This window comes from Eriocheir sinensis, chromosome 30 (genome assembly GCF_024679095.1).
Source record: "Eriocheir sinensis breed Jianghai 21 chromosome 30, ASM2467909v1, whole genome shotgun sequence".
Lineage (NCBI taxonomy): Eukaryota > Metazoa > Arthropoda > Malacostraca > Decapoda > Varunidae > Eriocheir > Eriocheir sinensis.
Window position 1 is genome coordinate 8,331,241 of NC_066538.1, and position 25,121 is coordinate 8,356,361.

At 42.0% G+C, this 25,121-nt stretch overlaps 1 protein-coding gene across 1 annotated transcript; it reads right to left on the reverse strand.

Moving 5' to 3' along the window:
* Nucleotides 1–10,043: 10,043 nt before the first annotated feature.
* LOC127005751 (uncharacterized) lies at nt 10,044–24,585 on the reverse strand. Its single transcript, XM_050874862.1, has 2 exons — nt 23,639–24,585; nt 10,044–12,261 (listed from the first exon to the last, which is right to left on the reverse strand). Exon 2 carries the CDS (start codon nt 12,168–12,170, stop codon nt 10,044–10,046), a length of 2,127 nt encoding a protein of 708 aa, XP_050730819.1. The 5' UTR covers nt 12,171–12,261; nt 23,639–24,585.
* Nucleotides 24,586–25,121: the final 536 nt, after the last annotated feature.

Sequence of the window (25,121 nt, forward strand, 5' to 3'; positions counted from 1 at the left end):
TATATCTTTCTTCCTTTTGTCTCCTTTATCTTTATCTCCCTTCTTTTATCATTCTATTCCTTCTTCCTTCTTTCTTTTTCTCCCTTTTAATATCTTTCTCTCCCTTTTCAGTATCTTTTCCTCCTTTCCTTTCTCTTTCCTTCCACTTCTTTATCTTTTTCTTCCTTTCTTCCTTTACCTTTATCTGCCTCTCTTCATTTTCCTCTCGCTTCAACTATCTTTCTCTCCCTTTCTTTATCTTTCCCTCCCTTCCTTAACCTTTATCTGCCTCCCTTCCTCTTTCCCTCCCTTCAACTATCTTTCTCTCCCTTTCTTAATCTTTCTATTCCTTCTTATCACCATATTTCTCTCACTTTCTATCTTTCTCTTCTTTCCCCTCCTCTTTCTTTCCATCCCTTTATCGTTCTCTTCCTTCCTTCTCTTCTTCCCTCCCTCCCTCATTATCTCCTTTATACCAATCTCTCCCTCTTCATCTCTCTCCTATAAATCTTAGAGATGAAGGTGTTCTCTCTTATAATCTCCTTCCCTCCCTCCCTCCCCCTTTTCTCTCCCATTCTTCCTTCATCTTCCCTCCTTTTTATCTTCCTTCTTTCTTCCTCTTACAATGAACAAACCCATATTTACATCCCTTTCACTCCCCTTCCTCCTCCCCCCTCCCTCATTTTTTCCCTTTCTTGAACTAGACATCTCTCTCTCTCTCTCTCTCTCTCTCTCTCTCTCTCTCTCTCTCTCTCTCTCTCTCTCTCTCTCTCTCTCTCTCTCTTCCTCTCTCTTTCTCTCTCTCTTCTCATTTCTCATTTTACTTTTTTTTACTTCTTTTTATTTTTTTATTTCTTATATTAGTCTTATTTGTCTTATTTTAATTCTTTCTCTTTCTTTTTTTATATTTCTGTTTATCACTGTCTTTCTGTCTATGAATCTATCTATCTTTCTATCTGTCTGTATATCTATCGGTCTATTTCCTCTAATCTATCTCATCTCCTCTCCTCTCCTCTCCTCTCCTCTCCTCTCCTCTCTCTCTCTCGTCTTACCTGGCCGAGCAAAGCAATTAACAGGTGGAATCCTTTAATTGGCTTGATGTATGTGTCTGTACCTTCACCTTCCCAGCCTTACCTGCCCTTCATACCTGTCTGCTCCCCTGCCCTCTTCCTCCTCCTTTTCCCCCGCCCCTCCCCCTCCCTCCCCCAGGTGATAAAGATGCCGGGAACGGTAACACACAAAGGGGACGAGAGAAGCAAAAAGATGAAAGGAACAATATGGCGAAGGAATACAAAAGAAGGTCAGGAAAAGAAAAAAAAGAAAAAGTGCGTATCTAAAGGAACCTAAAAGAGAAAAAGAGCAGAAGTCCACCCGAAATTGACCTCTATTTTGGCTACTCTTTTGTGGGAGCGGCGAGTAGTGGCCTTTTTTTTGTACTCTTTTTGTTGCCCTTGAGCCGCATCCTTTGATGTAAAAAAAAAAAAAAAGGATGGTAAACAATGCAAAGGTAGAGAAGTAAAATAAAAGAAGTGTTTATAAGAAAGATAGAAGAGAGGATATGAACAGGATGGCGAAGAATACAACAGAAGGGAGAGAGAATAATACTAAAAGAAATGCTTGTGAGAAAGAGAGAAGAGAGGAAATGAACAATATGGCTGAGAATACACAAGAAGGGAGAGAAAAGGAAAATAAAAGAAATGGTAATAGGAAAGATAGAAGAGAGGAGCAGAACAGGATGGGGAGGAACACAAAAGGAGGAAGGAAAAAGAAAGGATAACTAAAAGAGGTGATCATAAGAAAGAGAGAAAGGAGGAAATGAACAATATGGCTGAGAATATAAAAGAAGGTAGGAAAAGGAAAATAAAAAAAATGGTTATAGGAAAGATAGAAGAGAGGAGCAGAACACGATGGGGAGGAACACAAAAGGAGGAAGGAAAATGAAAGAATAACCAAAAGAAGTGATTATAAGAGAGATAGAAGAAATGAGAGGAAAGTAACAGAATGGAACAGAATACAAAAGGATAAAGATGGAAGAAAAAGAAAAAATGAAGAAAAGATGCGAGTTAAGGAATAAAGGAAATAAAGAAAAACGAATAAAGAAGGAAGAACAAAAAGAAGACAGAAAAAAATATACACAATTTGAATAAAGTAAAATAAAATGAAAGAATAAAAAGAAGTAGATGAAAACGGGGTCAAAGAAAATAAAAAGCAAAAACAAGATAAAAAAAGAGAAAGGAATAGAAAGAAAAGAGTAGATGAAAACAAAATATATATATAAGTAAATAAAAAGTTGTCATTGTATAAAAAATAAAAAGTAAAGACAAAATAAAAAGAGAAAATAGAAGGAGTAGATGAAAACAAAATATATATATAAGTAAATAAAAAGTTGTCATTGTATAAGAAAATAAAAAAAGAGGAAAGAGAAAACTAATAACGAGAAAAGAATAAATAAGAAAAGAACAAATGAAAAGAAACAAAATGAAAAGAAACAAAATGAAAAGAAACAAAATAAAGAAATATGAAAAAAAATCTATGTTTAAAAAATATACATAAGAGAACAGGAGAGAATTAGCAACAGTCTCATGCAAGAGCGAACGTGAGGCGAATAAATTAGAGATAGAAAACGAGGCGGGGAGAAGCAAACACGTGTAAGAGATTAGGAGGGAAAGAAAAAGGACAAAGAATTTTCCTATTTTCTCGCCCCAATTGACCTCCTCCTCCTCCTCCTCCTCCTCCTCCTCCTTTTCCCATTTTTCTTCTTTCTTCTTCCTTTTTCTTTTATCTTTACATCCTCTTCTCTGTCTTTTTCTTCTACTTTATTTCCTTCGCCTCCTCCTCCTCCTCCTCCTCCTCTTGACTTTCTTCTCTCTTCTTCCTTTTCTTTATTTCTTTATCTTCTTCTTCTTCTTCTTCTTCTTCTTCTTCTTCGCCTCCTCCTCCTCCTCCTCCTCCTCCTCCTCCTCCTCCTCCTCCTCCAGATTTTCTTCTCTCATTTTTCATTTTCCTTATTCCTTTACTTTCTTCTTCTTTTTCTTCTTCTTCTTCTTCTTCTTCTTCTTCTTCCTCCTCCTCCTCCTCCTCCTCCTCCATCAACAACAAATAAACAATCACATCAATAATATGAGTAAGAAATTTTTTTATTTTATATCAACATCTTAGAAAACCAATTTATCATACTTATCCCCCCTTTTCTCTCTCTCTCTCTCTCTCTCTCTCTCTCTCTCTCTCTCTCTCTCTCTCTCTCTCTCTCTCTCTCTCTCGAAAGTGTTTTATCAGTCAATATTTTTGGTGTTTTATATATTTTTTTTTGGGGGGTAGAGCGAATTTGCATGCGTGTGGTCTGTACCTGTATGTATGTGTGTGTGTGTGTGTGTGTGTGCGTGTGTGTGTGTGTGTGTGTGTGTGAGAGAGAGAGAGAGAGAGAGAGAGAGAGAGAGAGAGAGAGAGAGAGAGAGAGTGATTTTAACAGGACAGCAAGAATGCATCCAAACGCCGCCACCACCACCACCACCATCATCATCATCATCATAGCCTGCCTCTCACTCTCCTCTTATCTAACATTCTTCTCCACGCCTCGTCCTCCTCCTCCTCCTCCTCCTCCTCCCTTCCCCGCCTAGAGGCAAAAGGTGGAGAAGCTGATAAAGGAAAGAAGGAGGTGATGAACAAAGAAAGAATGAAGAAAAAAGGATGAAAGACAGAAAGAAAAAGAAAAAAGAATGGAAGAAAGAAAATGAAAGAAAGAGAAAGAAGGAAAGAAGGAAAAACAAGAAAAAAACCCAAGACAAGGAAAAGAAGATGGAAACAAAGGCAAGAAAATAATACAAGAAAGGGAAATCAATAAATAAAAGGAAGATAAATGAGGAGAAAGAAAGAAAAGGAAAAGAAAGGATCCATAAAATAAAATAAGAAAAATATAATAGAAAGAAAGAAAACGAGTATAAAAGATTACACGGGGAAAACAATATCAGAAAAGAAAAAAAGAAGAAAAATGATCGAAAACTGAAAACGTGAAAACCGATATTGGGACAAACTAAAATAAAATGAGAAACAGAGAAAAAACATCATATAATCTTTACTGACGCTTTTCCTGACACACACACACACACACACACACACACACACACACACACGTAACCGAAAACCACCGCACGTACACACACATAAAAAAGTACGCACGCACAAACATACACACACGCACACAAACCCACCCACCCACTCACCGACACACACGCACGCAAGCATTACCCAGCTTCCCCCCCCCATACCCCCTCCCCCCTTCCCCCATAAGACAGTACGAACCCAATGTGCACCAGGATATATACGTACACACACACACACACACACACACACACACACACACACACACACACACACACACACACACACACACGACTGCTTTTGAATGTCAGAAGCGGGAATGAACAACAAAAAAAGTCCCATTATATTCAAGGCTGAGAGAGGTGGAAAAAAAAGGGGAAGGAAAGTGGGGAAGAAAGAGATGGATTGTGAATTATTAATGCAAGCGACAGGTGGAAAGATCAATAAGGCGTCACTATCACATTCACTATCACAACAATAATATTATTGAACTACCAATTAAAGGAGTGAGAATTTAATGCGAGTCGGAGGAATTCAAATGTAAGAGGATAAGAAGGTAAACTGGAAAGAACTGATCACTTGCACAATAGTACTAGTAGTGATGATAATAGTAGTAGTGGTAGTAGTAGTAGTAGTAGTAGTAGTAGTAGTAGTAGTAGTAGTAGTAGTTGTTGTTGTTGTTGTTGTTGTTGTTGTTGTTGTTGTTGTTGTAGTAGTAGTAGTAGTAGTAGTAGTAGTAGTAGTAGTAGTAGTAGTAGTAGTAGTAGTAGTAGTAGTAGTAGTAGTAGTAGTAGTAGAAGAAGTAGTAGTAGCAGTAGTAGTAATAGTAGTTGTAGATGTAGTAGCTAGTATTTATTGTTGTTGTTACGATAAACTATATTGAAGAAAAAGACAAAAGCTACGGTAAAGAAGAAAAACGTAACTATATGGAAGACAATAACAGAGGCATTATGAGAAAGGATGAAAACTACGATGATGATGATGAAAAAGAAGCCACAAAGTATGATGAAGAAAAGGACGACAAAACACAATGAACAAAAGAACAAAATCAGCAAAACAATAAGGAAAGGAAATAAAAGGATCTGAGCAAAGAAAGGTAGAAAATGTCTGAATACTAAACAAGAGGAAGGAAAGTACGGTTAGGAAATAAATACGACAACAATGAAAAGAAAAGAAAATCGAGGAAAAGTATGATGAGAAAAGAAATAAAAAAGCTACTTGGAGAAACGAGAAACAAACGACAATTTAGAAAAAGGAAGGACGAGAAACTATTACAAGAAGAAAACAAAATCAGACTAAAAAAAAATTATATATATAACAATCTTTAAAGCAGAACCCACTGAAACTTTTGTATCCTTCAACAGCACACACTTACGAGAAGTCACAAACAATAGCCTGTAAACTACCACGGACACAAAGGATCAAAAGAAACCATTTAAGCGGACCATTAGGAACAAACAGAGGCTGGAAACACTAAGCGACAAACCACCATTCAAACAAAAGTACTGAAATAAGCGATTAAACAAACTATTACGAAGAACCACATGTAATAAAATGGACACAGAATGATGCTGAAAGATGGTTACTATTGTTATTTATATTATTTTTGCTGTTTTTTTTTGGTTTGTTTGTTTGTTTGTTTGTTTTATCACGTATCACTTTTTTTTCTTTGTCTTCTTCCTTCCCTTTCTCTTTTCTTTCCTTTCTACTTAATTTCTTCCTTTCCTTTTTCTTCTTTTCTCTCTCATTACAAAGATAACAAGAAATGCGTGGAATAAAATAGTTACAGATTATTATTATTTCTACTATTATTATTATTTATCATTATTCTTATTGTTGTTGTTGTTGTTGTTGTTGTTGTTACCTACCCCTTCCTCACGTTCCTCATCCTTTCCCCCACCTTTTCTTCTTCCTTTTCTTCCTTCTCAAATTTTCTTCTATCCACTAATTATCCAACCCTTTTTTTTCTCATACCTTCGTCCTTCCTCCCATTCCCCACATACCTCATCCCTTCCCTTCCTTTTCCTCTTCCTCTCCAATCTTCCTCCTTTTTTCCTTCTTTCTAATTTCTTCTCTCTACTAATTATTTTACCCTTTTTTCTTCTACCTTTGTCCCTCCTCCCATTCCAGACATTCTCCATTCCTTTCCTTCATTTTCTTCTTTCATTCCTATCTTCTCCCCCTTTTTTCTTCCTTCTAATTTCTTCTATTCAATAATTATCTTGTCCTTTTTTCTTCTACCTCTGTCCCTCCTCCCATTCCAGACATTATCCATCTCTTCCCTTCATTTTCCTCTTCCTTTCCTCTCTTCTTCCTCCTTTTTTCTTCCTTCTAATTTCTTCTATTCAATAATTATCTTGTCCTTTTTTCTTCTACCTGCGTCCCTCCTCCCATTCCCCACATTCCTCATCCCTTCCCTTCATTTTCCTCTCCTTTTCCTCCTTTTTTCCTTCCTTCTAATTTCTTCTATCCACTGATTATTTTACCCTTTTTTCTTCTACCTTCTTCCCTCCTCCCATCCCAGACATTCTCCATCCCTTCCCTTCATTTTCCTCTCCCTTTCCTCCTTTTTTCCTTCCTTCTAATTTCTTTTATCCACTAATTATCTTACCTTTTTTTTTCTTCTACCTTCGTCCCTCCTCCCATTCCCCGCATTCCTCATCCCTTCTCTTCATTTTCCTCTTCCTTTCCTCTCTTCTTCCTCCTTTTTTCTTCCTTCTAATTTCTTCTATCCACTAATTATCTTACCTTTTTTTTCTTCTACCTGCGTCCCTCCTCCCATCCCATCCATTCTCTTCCCTTTCACCTTTTCCTCCCCACAAATAATCTCATGCAACTCCCCACCCTTTTTCTCCCCATCCCCTCATTACCCATCACTCTTTTTTCCCTTCCCATCTCATTATCTCGCTTCCAAATCAGACACTTTTGTTCCTCCCCTCTTCCCACATCTTCACTCCTTCCTTTCATCCATTCCCCATTATATTCACAGCTTCCCCATCACCTCCCCATCACCCAAAGTAACCACAACCCATTTCTTTTCCGCCAAGATACCTTCAACCTCCCCCTTCCCCATTTCTTCCCCTTCTTTGTCCTCACCTTTTTCTCTTTTCCCTTCCCAATCGTCACTCCATCCCCCCACCCATTCCCCATCACCCAAAGTAACCACAACCCATTTCTTTTCCGCCAAGATAACTTCAACCTCCCCCTTCCCCATTTCTTCCCCTTCCTTGTCCTCACCTTTTCCTCCCTTCCCTCCCCAATCGTCACTTCATCCCCCCCCCTCCATTCCCCATCACCCAAAGTAACCACAACCCATTTTTTTTCCGCCAAGATAACTTCAACCTCCCCTTCCCCATTTCTTTTCCTTCCTTATCCTCATCGTTTCCTCTCTTCCCTCCCCAATCGTCACTTCATCCCCTCACCCATTCCCCATCACCCAAAGTAACCACAACCATTTTTTCACCCCCAGATAACTTCAACTTCTCCCCATTCCCCATTTCTTCCCCTTCCTTATCCTCACCTTTTCCTCCTTTCCCTCCCCAATCGTCACTCCATCCCCTCACCCATTCCCCATCACCCAAAGTAACCACAGCCCATTTTTTTTCACCCCCAGATAACTTAAATTCCTCCCCTTTTTCCATTTTTTTCCCTTTCCTGTCTTCATCCTCCTTTCCCTTCTCTCCATATTTTCCCTCCCATGACTCCTCTCTCTCCCTTACCTTTCCCTTTCCTCCCCCTTTCTTAACCTTAATCTCCGTCACTCACTCACCCTTTTCCCATTTCCCCTTACTCAACCTCTCCCTTCTCTCCCTTCCATTACTTCTCTCTCCCTTACCCTTCCCTTTCCTCCCCCTTTCTTAACCTTAATCTCCCTCCCTCACTCATCTTTCTCCCATTTCCCCTTATTCAACCTCTCCCTTCTCTCCCTTCCATTACTTCTCTCTCCCTCACCTCTCCCTCTCTTTCTAATTCTATAACCTTTATCTCCCTCTTCACTCAACCATACCTTCCCTCTCCCCTTCCTTTATGTTCCACCTCCATAACCTTTCACCCTTTTCTCCCCTTCTTTAACCTTTATCTCCCTCCTTCACCCTTCAACCATCCCTCCCGTCTCCCCATTCTTTCTCCCCTTGCATTACTTTATGTTCTACCTTCGTGTTCTACCTCCCCTCCCTTTCCCTTTCTTTCCCCTCCCCTAACCTTTGCCTCCCTCCACCCTCAATCTTCACCCACCCACCCCACTTACCACACCCATCTATCCTTTCCCCTTCCCACGCCTTTCACCCTTCCCCCCTCCCCATCTCCCCCTCCCCCCTTACCTGTCCGCCCAGAGCCACCAAGAAGGCCAGGTGAGCATTTAACCTTGGTGGGGGAGGGGGGGCAAGGGGGGAAAGGTGAGGGTGTGGGACTTGCCTTCCAGATACCAAATGACACGCACATGGAGGTAAAAAACGCACACGGGGGCCCACAAAAAACGCACACATGTATTCACCACTTTACCCAGTCACTCACGCGTGGAGATACACACGCACACACGCACACACACACACAGGTATACACACGGCTATTCAGGGTATGTGTGTGTGTACGTATGTGCGTGGCAAAACGTACACCCCCCCACCCACACAATAGGTAGTCAAAACGGTAATTGCAATAAAAGAAAACGGAAAGGTGATAAAAGGTGGTGATGTGGTGGTGGTGGTGGTGAGGGTGGGGATAGTAGTAGTAGTAGTAGTAGTAGTAGTAGTAGTAATAGTAGTAGTAGTAGATTAGAAATTGCAGAAGCAGAAATAAAGAAAAAAAGAGGACATTACTTATTTAAATGGTGATAGAGAGAAAAAAAAGTAAAAACAAAAGACAGACGAACGAGAAGAAACAGAAAAAAGCAAAATGACGCACATGACACACAATAAAATAAAAAATAAAACAGATTAAAGATACAAAAAAAAAAGTAATGTCACATCTTTTAACAAGCTGACTCATTACGAAAAATTACGGCGCCATTATCTATTAACAACAACAACAACAACAAAAAAGAAGGAAAAACGAAGCTGACCACGCCCGCCGCGACCACCTGAGCCCGAAATAGCCTACCTGCGCTACGCCCTAAAGAGAGAACAACAATAACAAAGAAGAAAAACAAGCAGGTAATCATGTTCCAAGAAGGTGATTACATGACAACACAGGTAACCGATCATCACCATCATCATCATCATCAGTTTTTTTGTCCATTTTCTCAAGTCAAAAGAAGGAAAGAATTATTATTATTATTATTATTATTATTATTATCATCGTTATTTTTTTTTCATTTTCTCAAGTTAAAAAGAGGAAGGGATTACCATTATTATCACTATTATTATTACCATCATTATTTTTGTCCGTTTTCTCAAGTTAAAAAGAGGAAAGAACTATCATTATTATCACTATTATTATCACAATCATTATTTTTGTCCATTTTCTCAAGTTAAAAAGAGGAAAGAACTATCATTATTAGTATTATCATCAATATTTTTTGTCTATTTTCTGAAGTTAAAAAGAGAAAAAAGAAGAAAATCGTGTCCCCCTCCTTCATGTATGTATAAACAGAAAGATGAATCAACAAATCAATTAAGCAAATAAACACGTAAATACGGAAATAAAGAGCAATCCATTTCACTCCAAAAAACAAACAAAAAAAAAATAAAGAAGTAAATAGGTGAAGAAAAAACAATCAACAAGTCAAGGTATCAACAAGGTAAAAAAGTAAACAAGAAAGAAAGAAAATAAAAAAGTAATCCATTCCCCCTCTAAAAAATACATAAAAAAAACACAAAAAAAAATAAACAGGTGAATAAATAAAAACATGTATGTAATCAAAGTATCAACAAAGAAAATAGATGAGCAAGTTAACAACACGTAAATCAAATCAAATATGTTTCCTTTTCTTCTCCAAGTAAATAAACAAATGAATAAGAAATAAAGTCCAATCAACCAGAAAAACACAAACAAAGTAAACAAATGTAGCAAAACAACAAAACCATCAACCCATCAAAAAATAAACAAAACAACAGGTAAATCAAAACATGTACCTGCTTCCTGCTCTTCTCCGTCGCCAGGTTGAGAATCGAACCATGAATCTGCAGTCCAAGCGTCCAGGTGATGTTCCTTAGGTCAGAGAGCCGACGGAGGGGCGCTGACATCATGCCCTCCGATGACACACGCCGCAGCAGGCCCCCCACGCCCCCTCCACTCCCCCCAGCACCCCCTTCTGCACCCCCGCCAGCCGCTGCCTCCTCCTTCGCCGCCGACGCCAAAGCATTTCGTCGTGCTAGTAAAATTTCTTGCGATCTTTGTCTTCGGAATAGCCTCGCACTTTCTCCTGATAACTTCCTTCCTAAGACTCTATTGGCGGCGGTGGGGGTTGCGGTGGTGCTTGTGGTGTTGAGGGAGAAGCGTCGTTTGGGTGGTGATGCAGTTGGTGGTGATGATGAGAGTGGTGAGTGTCTGGTGTTTGTGGTGGTGTTGGTGTAGAAATCGTCGTTGTCCGCGCAGCCACTGTCATTGCTGCTGCTGCTACCCGTTCTGGTGGTGATGCGTTTGGTGTTGTCATCACCACCACGTCGGCCATACTCATCACCATCTTCACCACTGTCCTCACCGCCAATTTTGAAGACCGGGGATATTGACCATTTTACCAGACCTGTCTTCCTCTTTCTCTCCTCCTGTCTCTTCTCTTCATCACAATCTCCTCCTCCTCCTTTCTCATCCTCTTCCTCCTCCTCCTCCTCTTCCTTCACCTCCTTCAGCTCCTCTCTCTCAAAATATTCTTGTGGTGGTGGTGTTTGTGGCGGTGTGGTGTTGATGTGGTTGTGGTGTTGGTTTACGGTGTTATTTGGTGTAGGTGGTGATGAGTCCAGGCGTTGTGTGGTGTTTGGTGGTGGTGATGATGGGGTGTCTTCATGGTCTGCAGGGTATGGTGGTGACGGTGGTGGTGATGCATTGTGATGGTGGTGGTGATGTGGTGAAGGTGGTGGTGATGGTAGTGGTGATGACGGTGAAGGAAATGCCTCTTGAATTTGGCAGAACAGAGGATTGGTGGTGGAGGGATGTGGTGGTGATGGTGATGGTGGTGATGTTGATGAGGTGTCGTGGTGATGATAGAGAGGGTTCACGGCGGAGTGTGGTACTGGTGATGGTGATGGTGGTGGTGATGACGAAAAGTGGTGATGAGAGATCTCCGTTTTGGTGGTGTGATGCGGTGGTGGTGATGGTGGTGACATGAGGTGATGAAAAATGGTATTGTTCTTGATGGGGATGATAACCTGAGATGGTGGTGATGACAACGGTGATGAAGATGGATTGGTGATGGCAGAATGCATGACTTCCTCCGGTGGTGGTGGTGGTGATGAAGATGGTGATGATGACGTATGGTGGTGATGAGTTTCCCCATCATCACCATTTGTGTGCGTGGGTAGCGAGTGCATCTTTTCGTATGTGTGCAAGATACGTACATCACCCGTGTGTGCGTGTGCGTGAGTGCGTGGGTGAGTGTGTGCGTGTGCGTGGTGAGGGGGGTTGGGGGGTGTATGGGTGCGAGGGAGAGTGTAGTGTGTGTCTGTGTACCCATTGTGAGAGTGTGCGTGCGTGTGTGCGTCTGGTATTCTGATGACGTTGTGGTGATCCGTGCAAGGAATCCTGTCTGTTTTGTCTGTGTCTGTAAATGCTTGGGGCTGAGAGGAGGCTGTGAAGGACTGTGAGAGGTCTGTGGAGGGCTGAGAATGGGCTGATAAGGAGTGTAGGATCTCAGCACATCCTTCAGCGGTGCAGGATCCTTGGAACAGGTCTGGAGGGCACGGGTGACTGGTCCTGGGTCCTGCGGCGCGTGAAGAGTGCAAAGGGCGTGGGCGAGGGCGTGGGTGAGGGCGTGGGTGTGGGTCAGGCGCGGAGTGAAGGACAGGGCAAGGATACCAAGGATACGCGTGAGGATCTGAGGCCGGGAGATGCTGGGGGAATCCTATCTGTCCTTCAAGTGCTCCCTCCCCCGCTCCTTCATGTCCTTCCTTCCCCGCTTGCCCAGGCAGGATCTCCAGGGTAGGAGGCGCACTGTAGGACATTCTAAGAACCGCGAGAGCTCACCAGCAAGTCCTTTGAGGCATGTCTGGTGGCGGGGAACACGGCGAAGGATCTTTCCATATCCTGCGACACCTTAGGATTGATGGGGATGGATGGGGAATGAAATACGGGGGAAAAAGTAGGAGGATGGGGAATGAAGGAGAGAGAGAAGGAAAAAAAAGTGGAGGGATGAGGAGGGAAGGGGAGGAGAAGAGATGAGGAATGAGAGAATAGGGAGATAAAGGGAAAAAAATGGAAGGAAAAAGGAGTGGAAGGATGAGGAAAGAAGAGAAGGAGAAGAGATGTGGAATGAGAGAATAGGGAGATAAAGGGAAAAATGAAAGGAAAAAGAAGTGGAAGGATGGGGAAAGAAGGGGAGGAGAAGAGATGTGGAATGATAGAATAGGGAGATAAAGGGAAAAAAGGGAAGGAAAAAGGAGACGAAGGATGAGGAAAGAAGGGGATGAGAAGGGAAATGCGGGGAACAGGAGATAAGAGAAAAAAAAACAGAATTAGAAGGTTGAGGAGGAGGGGAGATGAGAAATGTGGGAAGGGAAGGCGGGGAAAGGAGAGAAAAAGGAGGGTGTGGAAGACGGGTATGAGGGGGGAAAAAAAAAGGGAGGAGAGGGGGGAAGATAACGGGGAAAAGAAGGGGAAAAAGAAGGGGAAGAGGAGCGGTAGGAAAAAATGATGAGTTGGGAGGAGAGAGAGAGAAGACACGGAGAAAAACAAGAGAAGAAGAGAGAAGAAGAGAGAGAGGGAAAGAAGGGATGAGAAATTTAAGAGAGAGGTAACGGGAAGTGAAGAGGGAGGAGGAGGAGGAGGAGGAGAGGAAGAGGAGGAAAGACGTGAGGGAGAAGAGGCGAGAGAAGAACGTAAGAACAGGAATGGAGGAACAGGAGGAAGAAAAAAAGTAAAAATGAAGGAGAGGAAAGAGGGTGAAAAGAGAAAAGGGAGGAAAAGAATAAAAGAAAAGATGGAAGAAAAATAAATAGACTGCAGGAAATGAGGAAGAAAAAGATGAAGAAAACAGAGAAAATAGAAGGTGAGGAGGAAGGGGAAGGGAAGGGAGAGAAACGGAGACAGGGAGGACAAAAGGGAGAGGAAGGAAGAAAAAAGTGGAGGAGGAGGGAGGAGAATACGTGAAGGAAGGAGAAAAGAAAGGGAGAATAGAGGGAAAAAAGGGAGGTTAAAAAAAAAACAAGGGAGAGGAAGGAGGGCAAAAAAAAGGGAGGAAGAGAAAACAAAGAGGATGGAGGAAGAATAGACGAAGGGAGGAGAGAAGGAAAATTAAAAAAGGGGAAGGGGAGGAAAGAAGAGGATGGGGAAGAATAGGCGAAGGGAGGAGAAGGAAAGGGGGAAGGAAAAAAAAGAATAGGGGGAGGGAGATTGGGCAAAGGGAGAAGGAAAATAAAAAAAAGGAAAGGGAAGAAGAAAGAAAAGAGCAGAATGGAGGAAGAATGGGCGAAGGGAGAGAGAAGAATGGGAGGAAGAGGAAAGAAAGAGGATGGAGGAAGAATAGAAAAATGGAAGGGGAAGGAAGAAAATGAGGAAAAGGGGAAAGAAGAGGGAATAAAAGAAGAGGACGGGGGAAGAAGAGGCAAAGGGAGAGAGAAGTATGGGAGGAAGGAGAAAGCAAGAAAGAGGATGGAGGAAGAATAGCAGAGGAAGGAAGAAAAATAAAAAAAAGAAGAGGGGAAAGAAAGATAATGATGAAGGAAGAATAGAAGAATGGAAGGGAAGAAAAAGAAAAAGGAAGGGGGGAAGAAAGAAGATGATGGAGGAAGAATAGAAGAATGGAAGGGGAGAGAAGAAAAAGAAGAAAAAAAAGAGTAAAGGCGGGGGAAGAAAGAGAAGAAAAATGGAGGGTGGAGCGTAACATTAAATAACACTCGCAGCCAATGAGGCGAGGCGACCTGTAATTACCTGCACAAGGCCGCGGGCACCTGGAGAAGGCCTCAGGTGCGCCGCCAGGTAACTCAGGTAACGAGGAAGCCGCAGGTGAGAACGAACCCCACTTTGACAACCACACGTGAGGCGAAGAGAACGAACAGTATTTTTTTTTTTTTTAATTCACGACCTATTTGAATTTCGTGAGTGTTTCTTCTGTTGGGCGAGTGTAAGATTCGAGATTCGCATAAATAAAACACCCTTAACAAACTAAAGGGACTATTACACTGGGCAAATTCTCCGTGGATCTTCAGTCAAACCACGATTTCCGCTGGCGTGGTTCTCATATTTGCGTGGTTTTCTGACGTGTCCACGATCTTCCAAAGCTACGGTAGATTTCACTGAAGGACGACGGTATTACTCATCATCTTCATCAGCAACAATAACAACAAACAATTGAGAGCCACGTCAGCGGAAATCGTGGTTTGACTGAAGATCCACGGAAAATATGCCCGGTGCAATATCCCCTTAACTAATTCACGTGAGGTGGAGAGATAAACACGACCACCAACTCTTTTCAATTCACGTATATAAGAAACTATTTAAATTTCGTGTTTCTTTTGTTTGGCGAGTAAGGTAAGTTTCGCTAAAGTCACATCACCTAAACCAACAAACTAAGAAGCGTTAAGTAAAAAGAAACTCATGAACTTCAACTCTTTTTCAATTCACGTGCAAGAAACTATTTAAATTTCGTGTTTCTTCTGTTTAGCAAGTAAGATAAGTTTCGTTAAAGTCACATCACCTTAACATTGAAACTAAGACGTGAGGCGAAAAGAAACACACGAACACCAGATCAAATCTTTTCAATTCACGAATTACTTGTATTTCGTGAGTTTCTTTGTGTTTAACGAGTAAGATTCGAGTTTCGCCGGTTTCGCGCTTCACGAGTCTAGTGCGTGTTCGACCTTCGCGTCCGCTGATAAGGTCAAAGGGTAACACACGCGGGAAAGGCTGTCTGGCTTCCGCGAATGTCTCATCTTTCGCGAACAACAAATAAAGAAGGCAAAGAAGGTCACGAGGCATACAATTTTCTGATCCGTGTATGACAAAAGAAGGAAGGAAGGAAGGTAAAGAAAGACACTCTACATATAACTCTTTCCTATCCCCGCCTATGAGAAGACTGTTTAGATTTATCGAACGTCTCATCTCTCGCGCAAAATAAATAACGTTTTTCGCGTGGGTATAAGGTAAAGGACACACACTACAATTGCCTCTTTACTGTCAGTGTTTAAAAAGAGCTCTTGACTTTCCCGAATCATAAATAACTCAGTAAATAACAATAAATCGTAACTTTCATATCTGTGCATCATAAAAAAAAGACTGTTTGAATTTCGCGGATGTCTCACCTTTCGCGAACAATAAACAAAACAAAAAAGTTAAAGGAGACACTACACCTAACTCTTTCCAATTCGAATTAATCACAAATAGCAAGTTTTTCGCGTGTGTTTATAAGGTAAAGAACACACGATATCTTAAACTCTTTCCAATCTATATATAAAATGGCACTCTCTCATTCGCGGCTGTCTCATCTCTCGCGAATAATATCATGTGTTTTGTGAGTGTAAATACAAACAAATAAGTTCTCATTCTCGGCTGTCTCATCTCTCGCGAATAAAAATATCATGTGTTTTGCGAGTGTAAATACAAACAAATAGGTAAATAGGCAAATTGGTGTAAATAGGTGAATACACTACAACAAGGAATGAAGGAATGACAAAAAAAGGAGAGATTAAGGAATGAACGGAATAAATAAAAAGAGGAAAAGTAGGAAGGAAAAAAGACGAAAGAGGAGGAAAAGAAGGAATGAACGAAGGAAAAGAAGAGGGAAGTAAGGAAGGAAAAAGAAAGTAGAGAAGAAAGGAATGAAGAACGAAAAAGGAGGAAAAGAATGAATGAAAGGGAAAAAGAAGGAAGAAAGGAAGGAAAAAGAAAGCAAAGAAGAAAGAAAAAAAGGAAGAAAGGAAAAAGAAAGTAGAAAAGAAAGGAAAGGATTGAAGGATGAAAAAGTAGGAAGAAAATGAGTGAACCAAGGAAAAAGGAGGGAAGTAAGGGAGGAAGGAAGGACAAATCAACATCTACAACACTTTCCAATCCGCGCATAAAAAGAGACCATTCAACCTTCGCGATCTCATATTTCGCGAAGTGACTCAAGTTTCGCGGTTATCCATTTCTCCCGTGTGCATCGCCTCTCGTTTCGCGCCGCTGAGCTGTTGAATAAGCGCGTGAGATAAAGAGACGGGCACAGCATCCATTCAGCATCCATTAATCTCTCCCATTCCTGTATCAGCGACAATTTGCACTTCGCCGCTGTCTCGTCTTCCGCGGACATCCATCATTTTCATATCGCCGCGTCCTGTTTCCTGCCACCGAGGTAATGAATGGATCTTTTCTTTCGTCATGCCACAGGGTTCACACAGAGGGAGGGAGGTAGGGAGAGCACGAGAGGTGAAGGAGGAAGATGATGGGGTAGGAGAGGAAGGAAGGGAGGATTGGAAGTGGTGTGAAGAGATGGAAAAAAATGTCAGAAAGGCAGATGAGGAAAGGAATATGAGAGGAAGGAAGGGAGGAAGGAAAGAATGGATGGAAATGGAAAGAAAAACGAGAGGGAAAGGAGGAAAGAAGGAAGGGAAGCAAAGGAAAGTGAGGAAAGGAACAGAAGGATGGAAGGGAGGGAGATGGTATGAAAAGAGAAGAAAAGGAGGAAACATGGAAACATGGAAATGCAGGCAACAGAAAGCCTATTGGCTCATTACGAGGTCGCCCGCTTGGGTGATTTAATCTGCTCGACCGCCACTTGGGGCTTGGTGAGCAGATGAAAGCACCTCGATATTGAGGAGCAGATGGAAGCCCCTCGTTATTCAGTTTACTCCTGACGCAGCGAAATGACGGTCGATTCTATATTTGAAGGAGTTGATGGTATTCGCATTTACTACTTCTGATGGAAGATTGTTCCAGTGGCGGATGACTCGGTTTGAAAAGAAACTCCTTCCAATGTCTGTGTTACATCGACTCGACTGAATGGGTAAACCGTTATTTCTAGTTCTTGAGTTGGTTTGCTGTTCAAAGAATTTGGAGTAATCGACGTTATTGAACTTTTTTAGATACTTGAAGACTTGAATCATATCCCCTCGTAGACGTCTTTTCTCCAATGTAAAGAGATTGAGTCGCTTGAGTCGTTCCTCGTACGGTTGAGCCCTGAAGGTTGGAATCATCTTTGTGGCGCGTCGTTGAATCCTTTCCAGTAAAGCAATGTCCTTTCTGTAATTGGGAGACCAGAACTGCACTGCATACTCGAGGTGCGGTCTTACCATGGAATTATACAAGGATAGGAAGGAAAAGAGGCAAGGAGTGAGAAAGGGATGTGAGGATAGGAAGGAAGGAAGGAAGGAAGGAAGGAAAGAGAGAAAGAAAGAAAGAAAGAAAGAAAGAAAGGAAGGAAGGAAGGAAGGAAGGAAGGAATAAAGGAAAGAGGGAGAAAAAGAAGGGAAAAGAAAGAAAAAAGAAAGAAAAAGGAAGAGAGAGTGAAAGGAAGAAGGAAAGAGGAGAAAGAGAAGATGGAAAAAAAAAAGAAAGGAAATAAAGAAATAAAAAATAAAAAGAAAAATAAAAGAAAAAGAAAAGAAAAAAAAAAAGAAAAAAAGGAAAGAAAAAGAAAAAGGTGGTGGGTGGTGGTGTGGTGGTGGGTGGGTAGAATGGTGGTGGGTGCCCAGGCAGGTCTGTTCCTTCAAGATAAGCAAGATGACACACCACCACCACACCCACCACCCACCACCACCACCACACCACCACCACCCGGAGAAAGGAGATATATATATAAAGAGAGAAGAAGAGAGAAGAGAGGTAAAAAGAGAAAAGCAGAAAGGGAGGAAGGAAAAAAGGAAGGAAAGATGAAATGAGGGGATGGAAGACAAGGAAAAAGAGGAAGAAAAATTAAATGAGACAGAGGAGAGAAAAGTGAAAAAGAGAGGAAAAGAGCTACTGATATATGAGAGGAGGAAGAAAGGGGATGAATGACACGAAAGAATACAAAAAAAATAAAGGAAAATATAGGAAGGTCAAACGGAAGGACTTACGGAAGGGGAAAAATGAGAGGAAGGAAGGAAGGAAGGAAAAAAAAGGGAAGTAAGGAAAGGAAGAAAAAGAAGCGGAAAAAATGAAGGACGAAGGAGGAGGAAAAGAATGGATGAACGAAGGAAAAAAAGGAGAAAGTAAGGAAAGAATGAAGGAAGGAAAAAAGAGGAAACGAAGGAAGGGAGAAAAAATGAGCGGAAATAGATGAAGGACGAAGAAGGAAAAGAATGAAAAAACGAAGGAAAAAAAAGAGAAAGTAAGGAAGGAAGGAAGAACAACAGAGGTGGGAGGAAAGAAGGAAGGAAAGAAATACGCAAGAAAGGGAAAACAAGGATGAAAGAAAGGACACAAGAAAGAAGGGAAGGAACGAATGAAAGAAGGAAAAAAAGAGGGGAAAGGAAGCCATTGGTCGATTATAAGACGATGACCTTGTTCTGTTCTGGTCTATGTGGTCGATTTCTGGTTGATTTCCGGTCTGGTCAAGTCTGGTATGGTCAGGTCAACACGCGGTCAACAATTTAGGGGTTCGTATTCTCTGACGTTTTCGGCTCTGACAACAATTAATTTCAAAGGCCACGAAGAAGATGAGTCGGGTTCTGATGAGTATTTTCCACGTTCATGATACAGAAGCCTTGTCAAACTATCACTAGGCTTATTAAACTACCCCTGGAAACACTAACACAGCCTCTACCAACACCTATTTTCAAAGACCACGAAGAAGATGAGTCGGGTTCTGATGAGTATTTTTCACGTTCATGATACAGAAGCCTTGTCAAACTATCACTAGGCTTATTAAACTACCCATGGAAACACTAACACAGCCTCTACCAACAACTATTTTCAAAGGCCACGAAGATGATGAGTCGGGTTCTGATGAGTATTTTCCATATTCACGGTGCAGAAGTCTTGTCAAACTATCACTAGGCTCATAAAACAACCCATGGAAATACTGCCACAACTTCTACCAAAGCCTTATGAAATGTGTGTGTAAAGGCCCAATTCTCAGACGTTATTTCCAAGGGCCACAAAAGAGATAAGTCGGGTTCTAATGAGTGTTTTTCCACGTTCATGATACAGAAGCCTTGTCAAACTATCGCCAGGCTCATAAAACTACCCCTGGAAATACTAACACAACCTCTACGAAAGCCTTATCAAATGCGTCCTTCCTTCCTTCCTTCCTTTCTCATATTAATTTCCTCAACTGCCATTCTCACACTTTTTTTTTTCCCTCTCTTCACATCACCTCCATTCCTCCTTTCCTTCCTTCCTTCTAAGTCTGAAAGCCCCGAAATGATTGGTCTGCCCTTGGTCTCCTCTGGCCTTATCAAATGCGTCCTTTCTTCCTTCCTTTCTCATATTATTTTCCTCATCTGCCATTCTCACACCTTTCTTTTTGTTCTCCTCTCTTCACATCACCTCTATTCCTCCTTTCCTTCCTTCCTTCTACGTCTGTAAGCAACAAAATGATTGGTCTGCCCTTGGTCACATCTGGTCTCTCTCTCTCTGTCTTGGTCTATTGTGGGTCTGTCCTTTAGCTCGTGTCCAGGTTCGAGTCCCTTCTTTTGTTGTCTAAATCCGTGTCGGGTATCAGGTACCGATCTCGTTCCCGCCCCGATTGATTCTATTGTGTGGCTCAGGTTAGTATTTTTTTCTCTCTATTGGTGGTCCCGTTTGCCTTCCCTGACATGTTGTTTTTTATGTTCTTTTTTCGTGTGTGTGTGTCTGTGGTACGGCTTCTGGTATTTCGTTTTTCTCATATTTTCTGCTTTTTTTTTTACATACTTTATCCGTCTATTTATCTATCTATCTATCTCTGTTCCTCTCTCTCTCTCTACCTATCTGTCTATATATCTATCTATTTATCTACTTATCTTCCTATGTGTCTATCTAGCTATCTGTCTATCTACCTATCTATTAATCTGTCTATCTGTTTCCTATCTTTGTGTTTGTTGTTTTTTTCACATTTTTTCTTAATTGTTCTACTAGTGTTATTTTTTTCTTTGTTTCTATCTTGATCTTTTGTTTATATTGTCTCATCCATCATTTGTTTACTTATCATTGAGGGTCTATTTTCTTTTTTCTTCTTTAATTATGTTCTTATTGTTTTGTCTCTTTATACATTTTATTTTTATTATTAGCTTGTGTTTCTGTATTATAATTTTGCTGTTGTTATCGGTATTATATTATTTTCATGATCATTTTATTTATGTCTATTTATCCACATCTATTTAATTGTTTACCTCTATTCCTGTTTTTCCTTTGTTTACTTTGATTTATTTTTTTCTTTATTGGTGTTCTCCTCCGTTGTTGTTGTTGTTTTTTCGGTCTTGTTCCAGTGGTCTGTTTCGCGTTGTCTAATATCTTCGTTTATTGTTTTGGTTTCACTGTTGTTTTAGTCAGTCTTCTAATGACCTATTTCCTCCAGTTTCCTTGTTTTGTTTATTGTTTTTTTATCGCTCTCTTTCATGTCCGTCCTTTTTTTGTTTTACTTCACTCTTTGTCATATTTTAAGTCGTGTCTGTTTGTTTCTTGATTTTTTTTTATCAATAGTCTCTTACATGAGTTCCTTTCCTCCTTTTTTTTCCTTCACCTTCTTCCTTCTCTTATTCCTCCTCTCCTTTTTCCCTTCATTCTTCTTTTCCTTTCCTTATTACATCCTTTCTTATTTCTCTTTCTTCAGTTTATTCTCTTGTTCTTTCCTCTCTTGGTTCAAACTCTCTCTCTCTCTCTCTCTCTCTCTCCCCCCCCCGCGAACGCAAACAAGAGCACATACACACACACACACACACACACACACACACACACACACACACACATACACACAATGGCTGGGTGGCTGGGCAAGGGTAGCAATTATCACCACCACCATCACCACCATCACCACCTCCATTTTCACTGACACCGCTATCACCATCACCACCACTATCATCACCACCACCACCTCCATTTTCAGTAACGTTACAACTACCACCACCATCACCACCGCCACCTCCCTCACCACCACCACCACCACCTCCATTTTCAGTAACGTTACAACTACCACCACCATCACCACCGCCACCTCCCTCACCACCACTATCATCACCATCACCACCATCACACTACCATCACCATCAAAACCACTATCTCTCCACCTATCATCTTCACACTGACACACACACACACACACACACACACACACACACACACACACACACATAGACACGCACACAGACACACCACAAACACACGTACAAAAAAAAACATACATAAACACACACACGTCTGGCCGGCCTGTCTGTGTACCTAAGCAGACGTGTGTGTAACCTCGAAACACACACACACACACACACACACACACACACACACACACACACACACACACACACACACACACACCAATATTTCAGTGTCTTGTTTTGCATAATGGCACCGCGTTAACAGCTCTATTAGTGCCACACGCTTGACTGGCACTCTGTTTCCGACGACTGCACTGTGGCACTCATGGTTACGTCTTCCTCCAACATGCGGCACGGAATATGGAGTCTATTTTTATAACCTAACGCTTTCAAATTCGTCTTAATATATCCGACCTACGCCACGTGGAACTACAGCGTATGCCCCTAACTTCACCTTTTTACGATGTGTCTGAATACGCAATGCATCTTTCCATATCTTCGCTTTTTGGTCCTTTTTCATAACCTAACGCTTTTAAATCCATCTTAAGGGCCAGTGTGACGGAGATGAACGCCGAGGCCACGCGCACCTATCCTTACCTGAACTTTTTAAACGATTTGGCACAGTACGCAATGCATCTTTCCATATCTTCGCTTTAGGATTCCTTTTTCATAACCTAACGCTTTTAAATCCATCTTAAGGGCCAGTGTGACGGAGTTGAACGCCGAGGCCACGCGCAGCTATAACGTATGCCCTTAACTTTACCTTTTTGCGATTTGGCACGATACGAAATGCATCTCTTTATTTTAGCTTCATGATTTTTGCTGTCCACGAATTGACATTTTCAAAAAATAATAAAGAATAAATAGATAAATAAATAAATAATAGCGTACAAGCTTGGCACTCACTCAAGACAATTTGACACTTGGCACTTGATTTATCCTTTCCTTATATGGCACCGAGGGAAAATGACAACAACAGGTATACAAGCGCAAAACAACAAATCAATGAGACTCGACAAAAAAAAAAAAAAACGCAGACACTTGGCATTCAGAAAGGTGTCGCGGCACATGCCTGGCACTCGGAGGCAGAATAAAACTAAGGTTGGCATTGTCAGACGCTCCCGCCCCTCACACCAACTATTTCCAAAGGCCAAAAAGGAGGCTAATCGAGTTCTAATGAGTGTTCTTTCAGGTTCACGGTACATAAGAAGGCTCAGACTACCACCATGGTCATAAAAGTACCCCTGGAAATGCCCTAAACTCCCACGAAAGACTAGTAAATTACGTGTTCTTGGGCGCAGAAATGTTTAAAAATATGGCCCACAGCACTCGACTCGCTTTCACCTTATACGCCCCCCCCCCAACACACACACACACACACACACGTCACCAGGAGGCGTATAACAAGCAAAAAAAAAGTTGTTTGGTGAAATACGATAATTCAATCCGCCTCTTCCAGGTTCTCACGGTACTGGCATCACCGCGACCCTCACCACGCACTTGTTGACACACACACACGCACGAACACACACACGAGCACTATATCACCATCATCACCATTATCACTGACTCACTTATTTGCCGTCACACGAACACTATAACTTTATCACCATCGTTAACTGACTTTTGTTTAAGCGGTTACATGTAAACACTATATTTCCATCACCATAAATTAATATCGTTTGTTTGCAGTAATACGAACACCACATCTTCACCATCAATGACTATTTTCACAGTCACATAAACACTATAATCACTACAATTCCATTCCCCTATTGATTGTTCTGTACATAGGTTACACGAACACCATAACTTCACCATAATCAACTCTCCCATTTTCACAGTCACAATCACAACAGTTCCATCACCATCAATGACTGTCTTTTGTTTTCACAGTCACATAAACACTATAATCACTACAGTTCCATTCCCCTATTGACTGTTCTTTCTTTACATAGGTTACACGAACACCATAACTTCACCATAATCAACTGTCCCTTTTCACAGTCACAATCACTATAGTTCCATCACCATCTTTTGTATACACAGTCACAGCACCACTATACTTTCACCATCTTTGACTGTCACTACCTTACAGTCACACACGGACACTATACCTTCACCATGACTAATTGTTCTTACTTCCAGTCACATAAAAGAAGCTTCACAATACAGTTCACAGTCACCTCACCATCACTAACCGTCCCCTTATCCACACGAACACACGAACGCACACATCACACCATCTGTTTCCACACTTCCACCATGCACTGTTCTTTAGAGGCACTCACCACCACTAACTCTGGCCCTCCTCTGGCACTAACCACTAAACAGGCACTAACTCCACCTTACGCCGCGCGGCACTTCACTCAGAGGGAGATTAGTGGTAAGGGAGAATAGGAAGAGAAGAGGGAGAGGTGAGGGAGAGGAGTGGGATTAGAAGTAAGCTCCCCTCTTCGTATGACAAGGAGTAAGGGAGAGAGGGAATGAGGGAGAAGAGGAATAAAGGGTGAGTAACGGAAGGGAGAGAGGGAGTGAGTGTGGGAGCGTGGGAGAGCAAGTAAAGGGTATGAGAGCAAGGGAGTGCGTGTGAAAGCGAGAGTGAGAGAGCTGGGAAACAGGGCGAGTAAGAGAGGGAGAGAGGAAGACAGGGATAATTAGAGATAGTGAGTGAGATAGAGAGAGGGAAAGTGAGCGAGCGAGAGAAGTAACACAGTATGAGAGAAAAGAAAAAAAGGCGGAATGTGAGAACTGAAAACCGCGATTGAGGGGAGAGAGAGAGAGAGAGACAGAGAGAGAGAGAGAGGAAGAGAGAGACTGGGAGATAATTAGAGATAGTGAGAGTGAAAGTGAGAGTGGACGAAAAAGAGGACGAGAAAAAATGTAGAATGATGCAGGTTTGGGTAGCGAGAGACACTGAGAGATAGAGATAACGAGTGAGTGAGTGAGTGAGAGTGAGTGAGTGAAAGTGAGAGAGTGAGTGAGTGAGTGAAAGTGAGAGAGTGAGTGAGTGAGAGTGGACGTAAAATAGGCCGAGAAAAAAAAAGTAGAATTGAAATGGAGGTTTGGGTAGCGAGAGACACTGAGAAATAGAGATAACGAGTGAGTGTGAGTGAGAGTGAGTGAGAGTGAGTGAGAGTGCCAGGGCGGGTCTGGGGTGTGCCGTGTGCCAGTGTCCGCGCCCAGGGCAGGACTGACAGACTGGGGCCACCTCCATCCTCACCCCGCCCCTCCAAGGACTTCTCTCCCCCCTCCCCCCTCTTTACCTCCTTACCTGCACCCCTTTCCCTCTACCCCCTCCTTCATCCCAACCTTCTCCCCTCCACCTGTAGCCTCCATCCCCTCCATGACCACTCCCTTCTTCCCTCCACCTTCCCCTCTTCTATCCACCTTCCCTTCTTCCCTCCACCTCTTCTCTAGCATCTCCATTCTTCCACCCTTCCCCCCTTCCTTCATCTCTCCATCTCTTCCCTCCTCCCCTCCACCTCTCCCTCCACCTGTCCCTCAACCTTAAGAAGTTTTTGTGCCACCCTGTAGATCCCCCAAGCAACCACACGCACACGCACACGCACACACACACACACACACACACACAGAAGGAGAGATAAGAGGTGGAGGAAAATAGGGTTCAAATAAATGGAGGAAAGATGTGGAGAGAGAAAAAGAAGTTAAGAGAAGGAAAAGGAGAGAGACGAAGGAGGAGGAGGAGGAGGAGGAAGAGGAGGAGGAGCCAAGAAAAGTAGGTGTGCATTGAAAGCTTAGAGTACAATATCT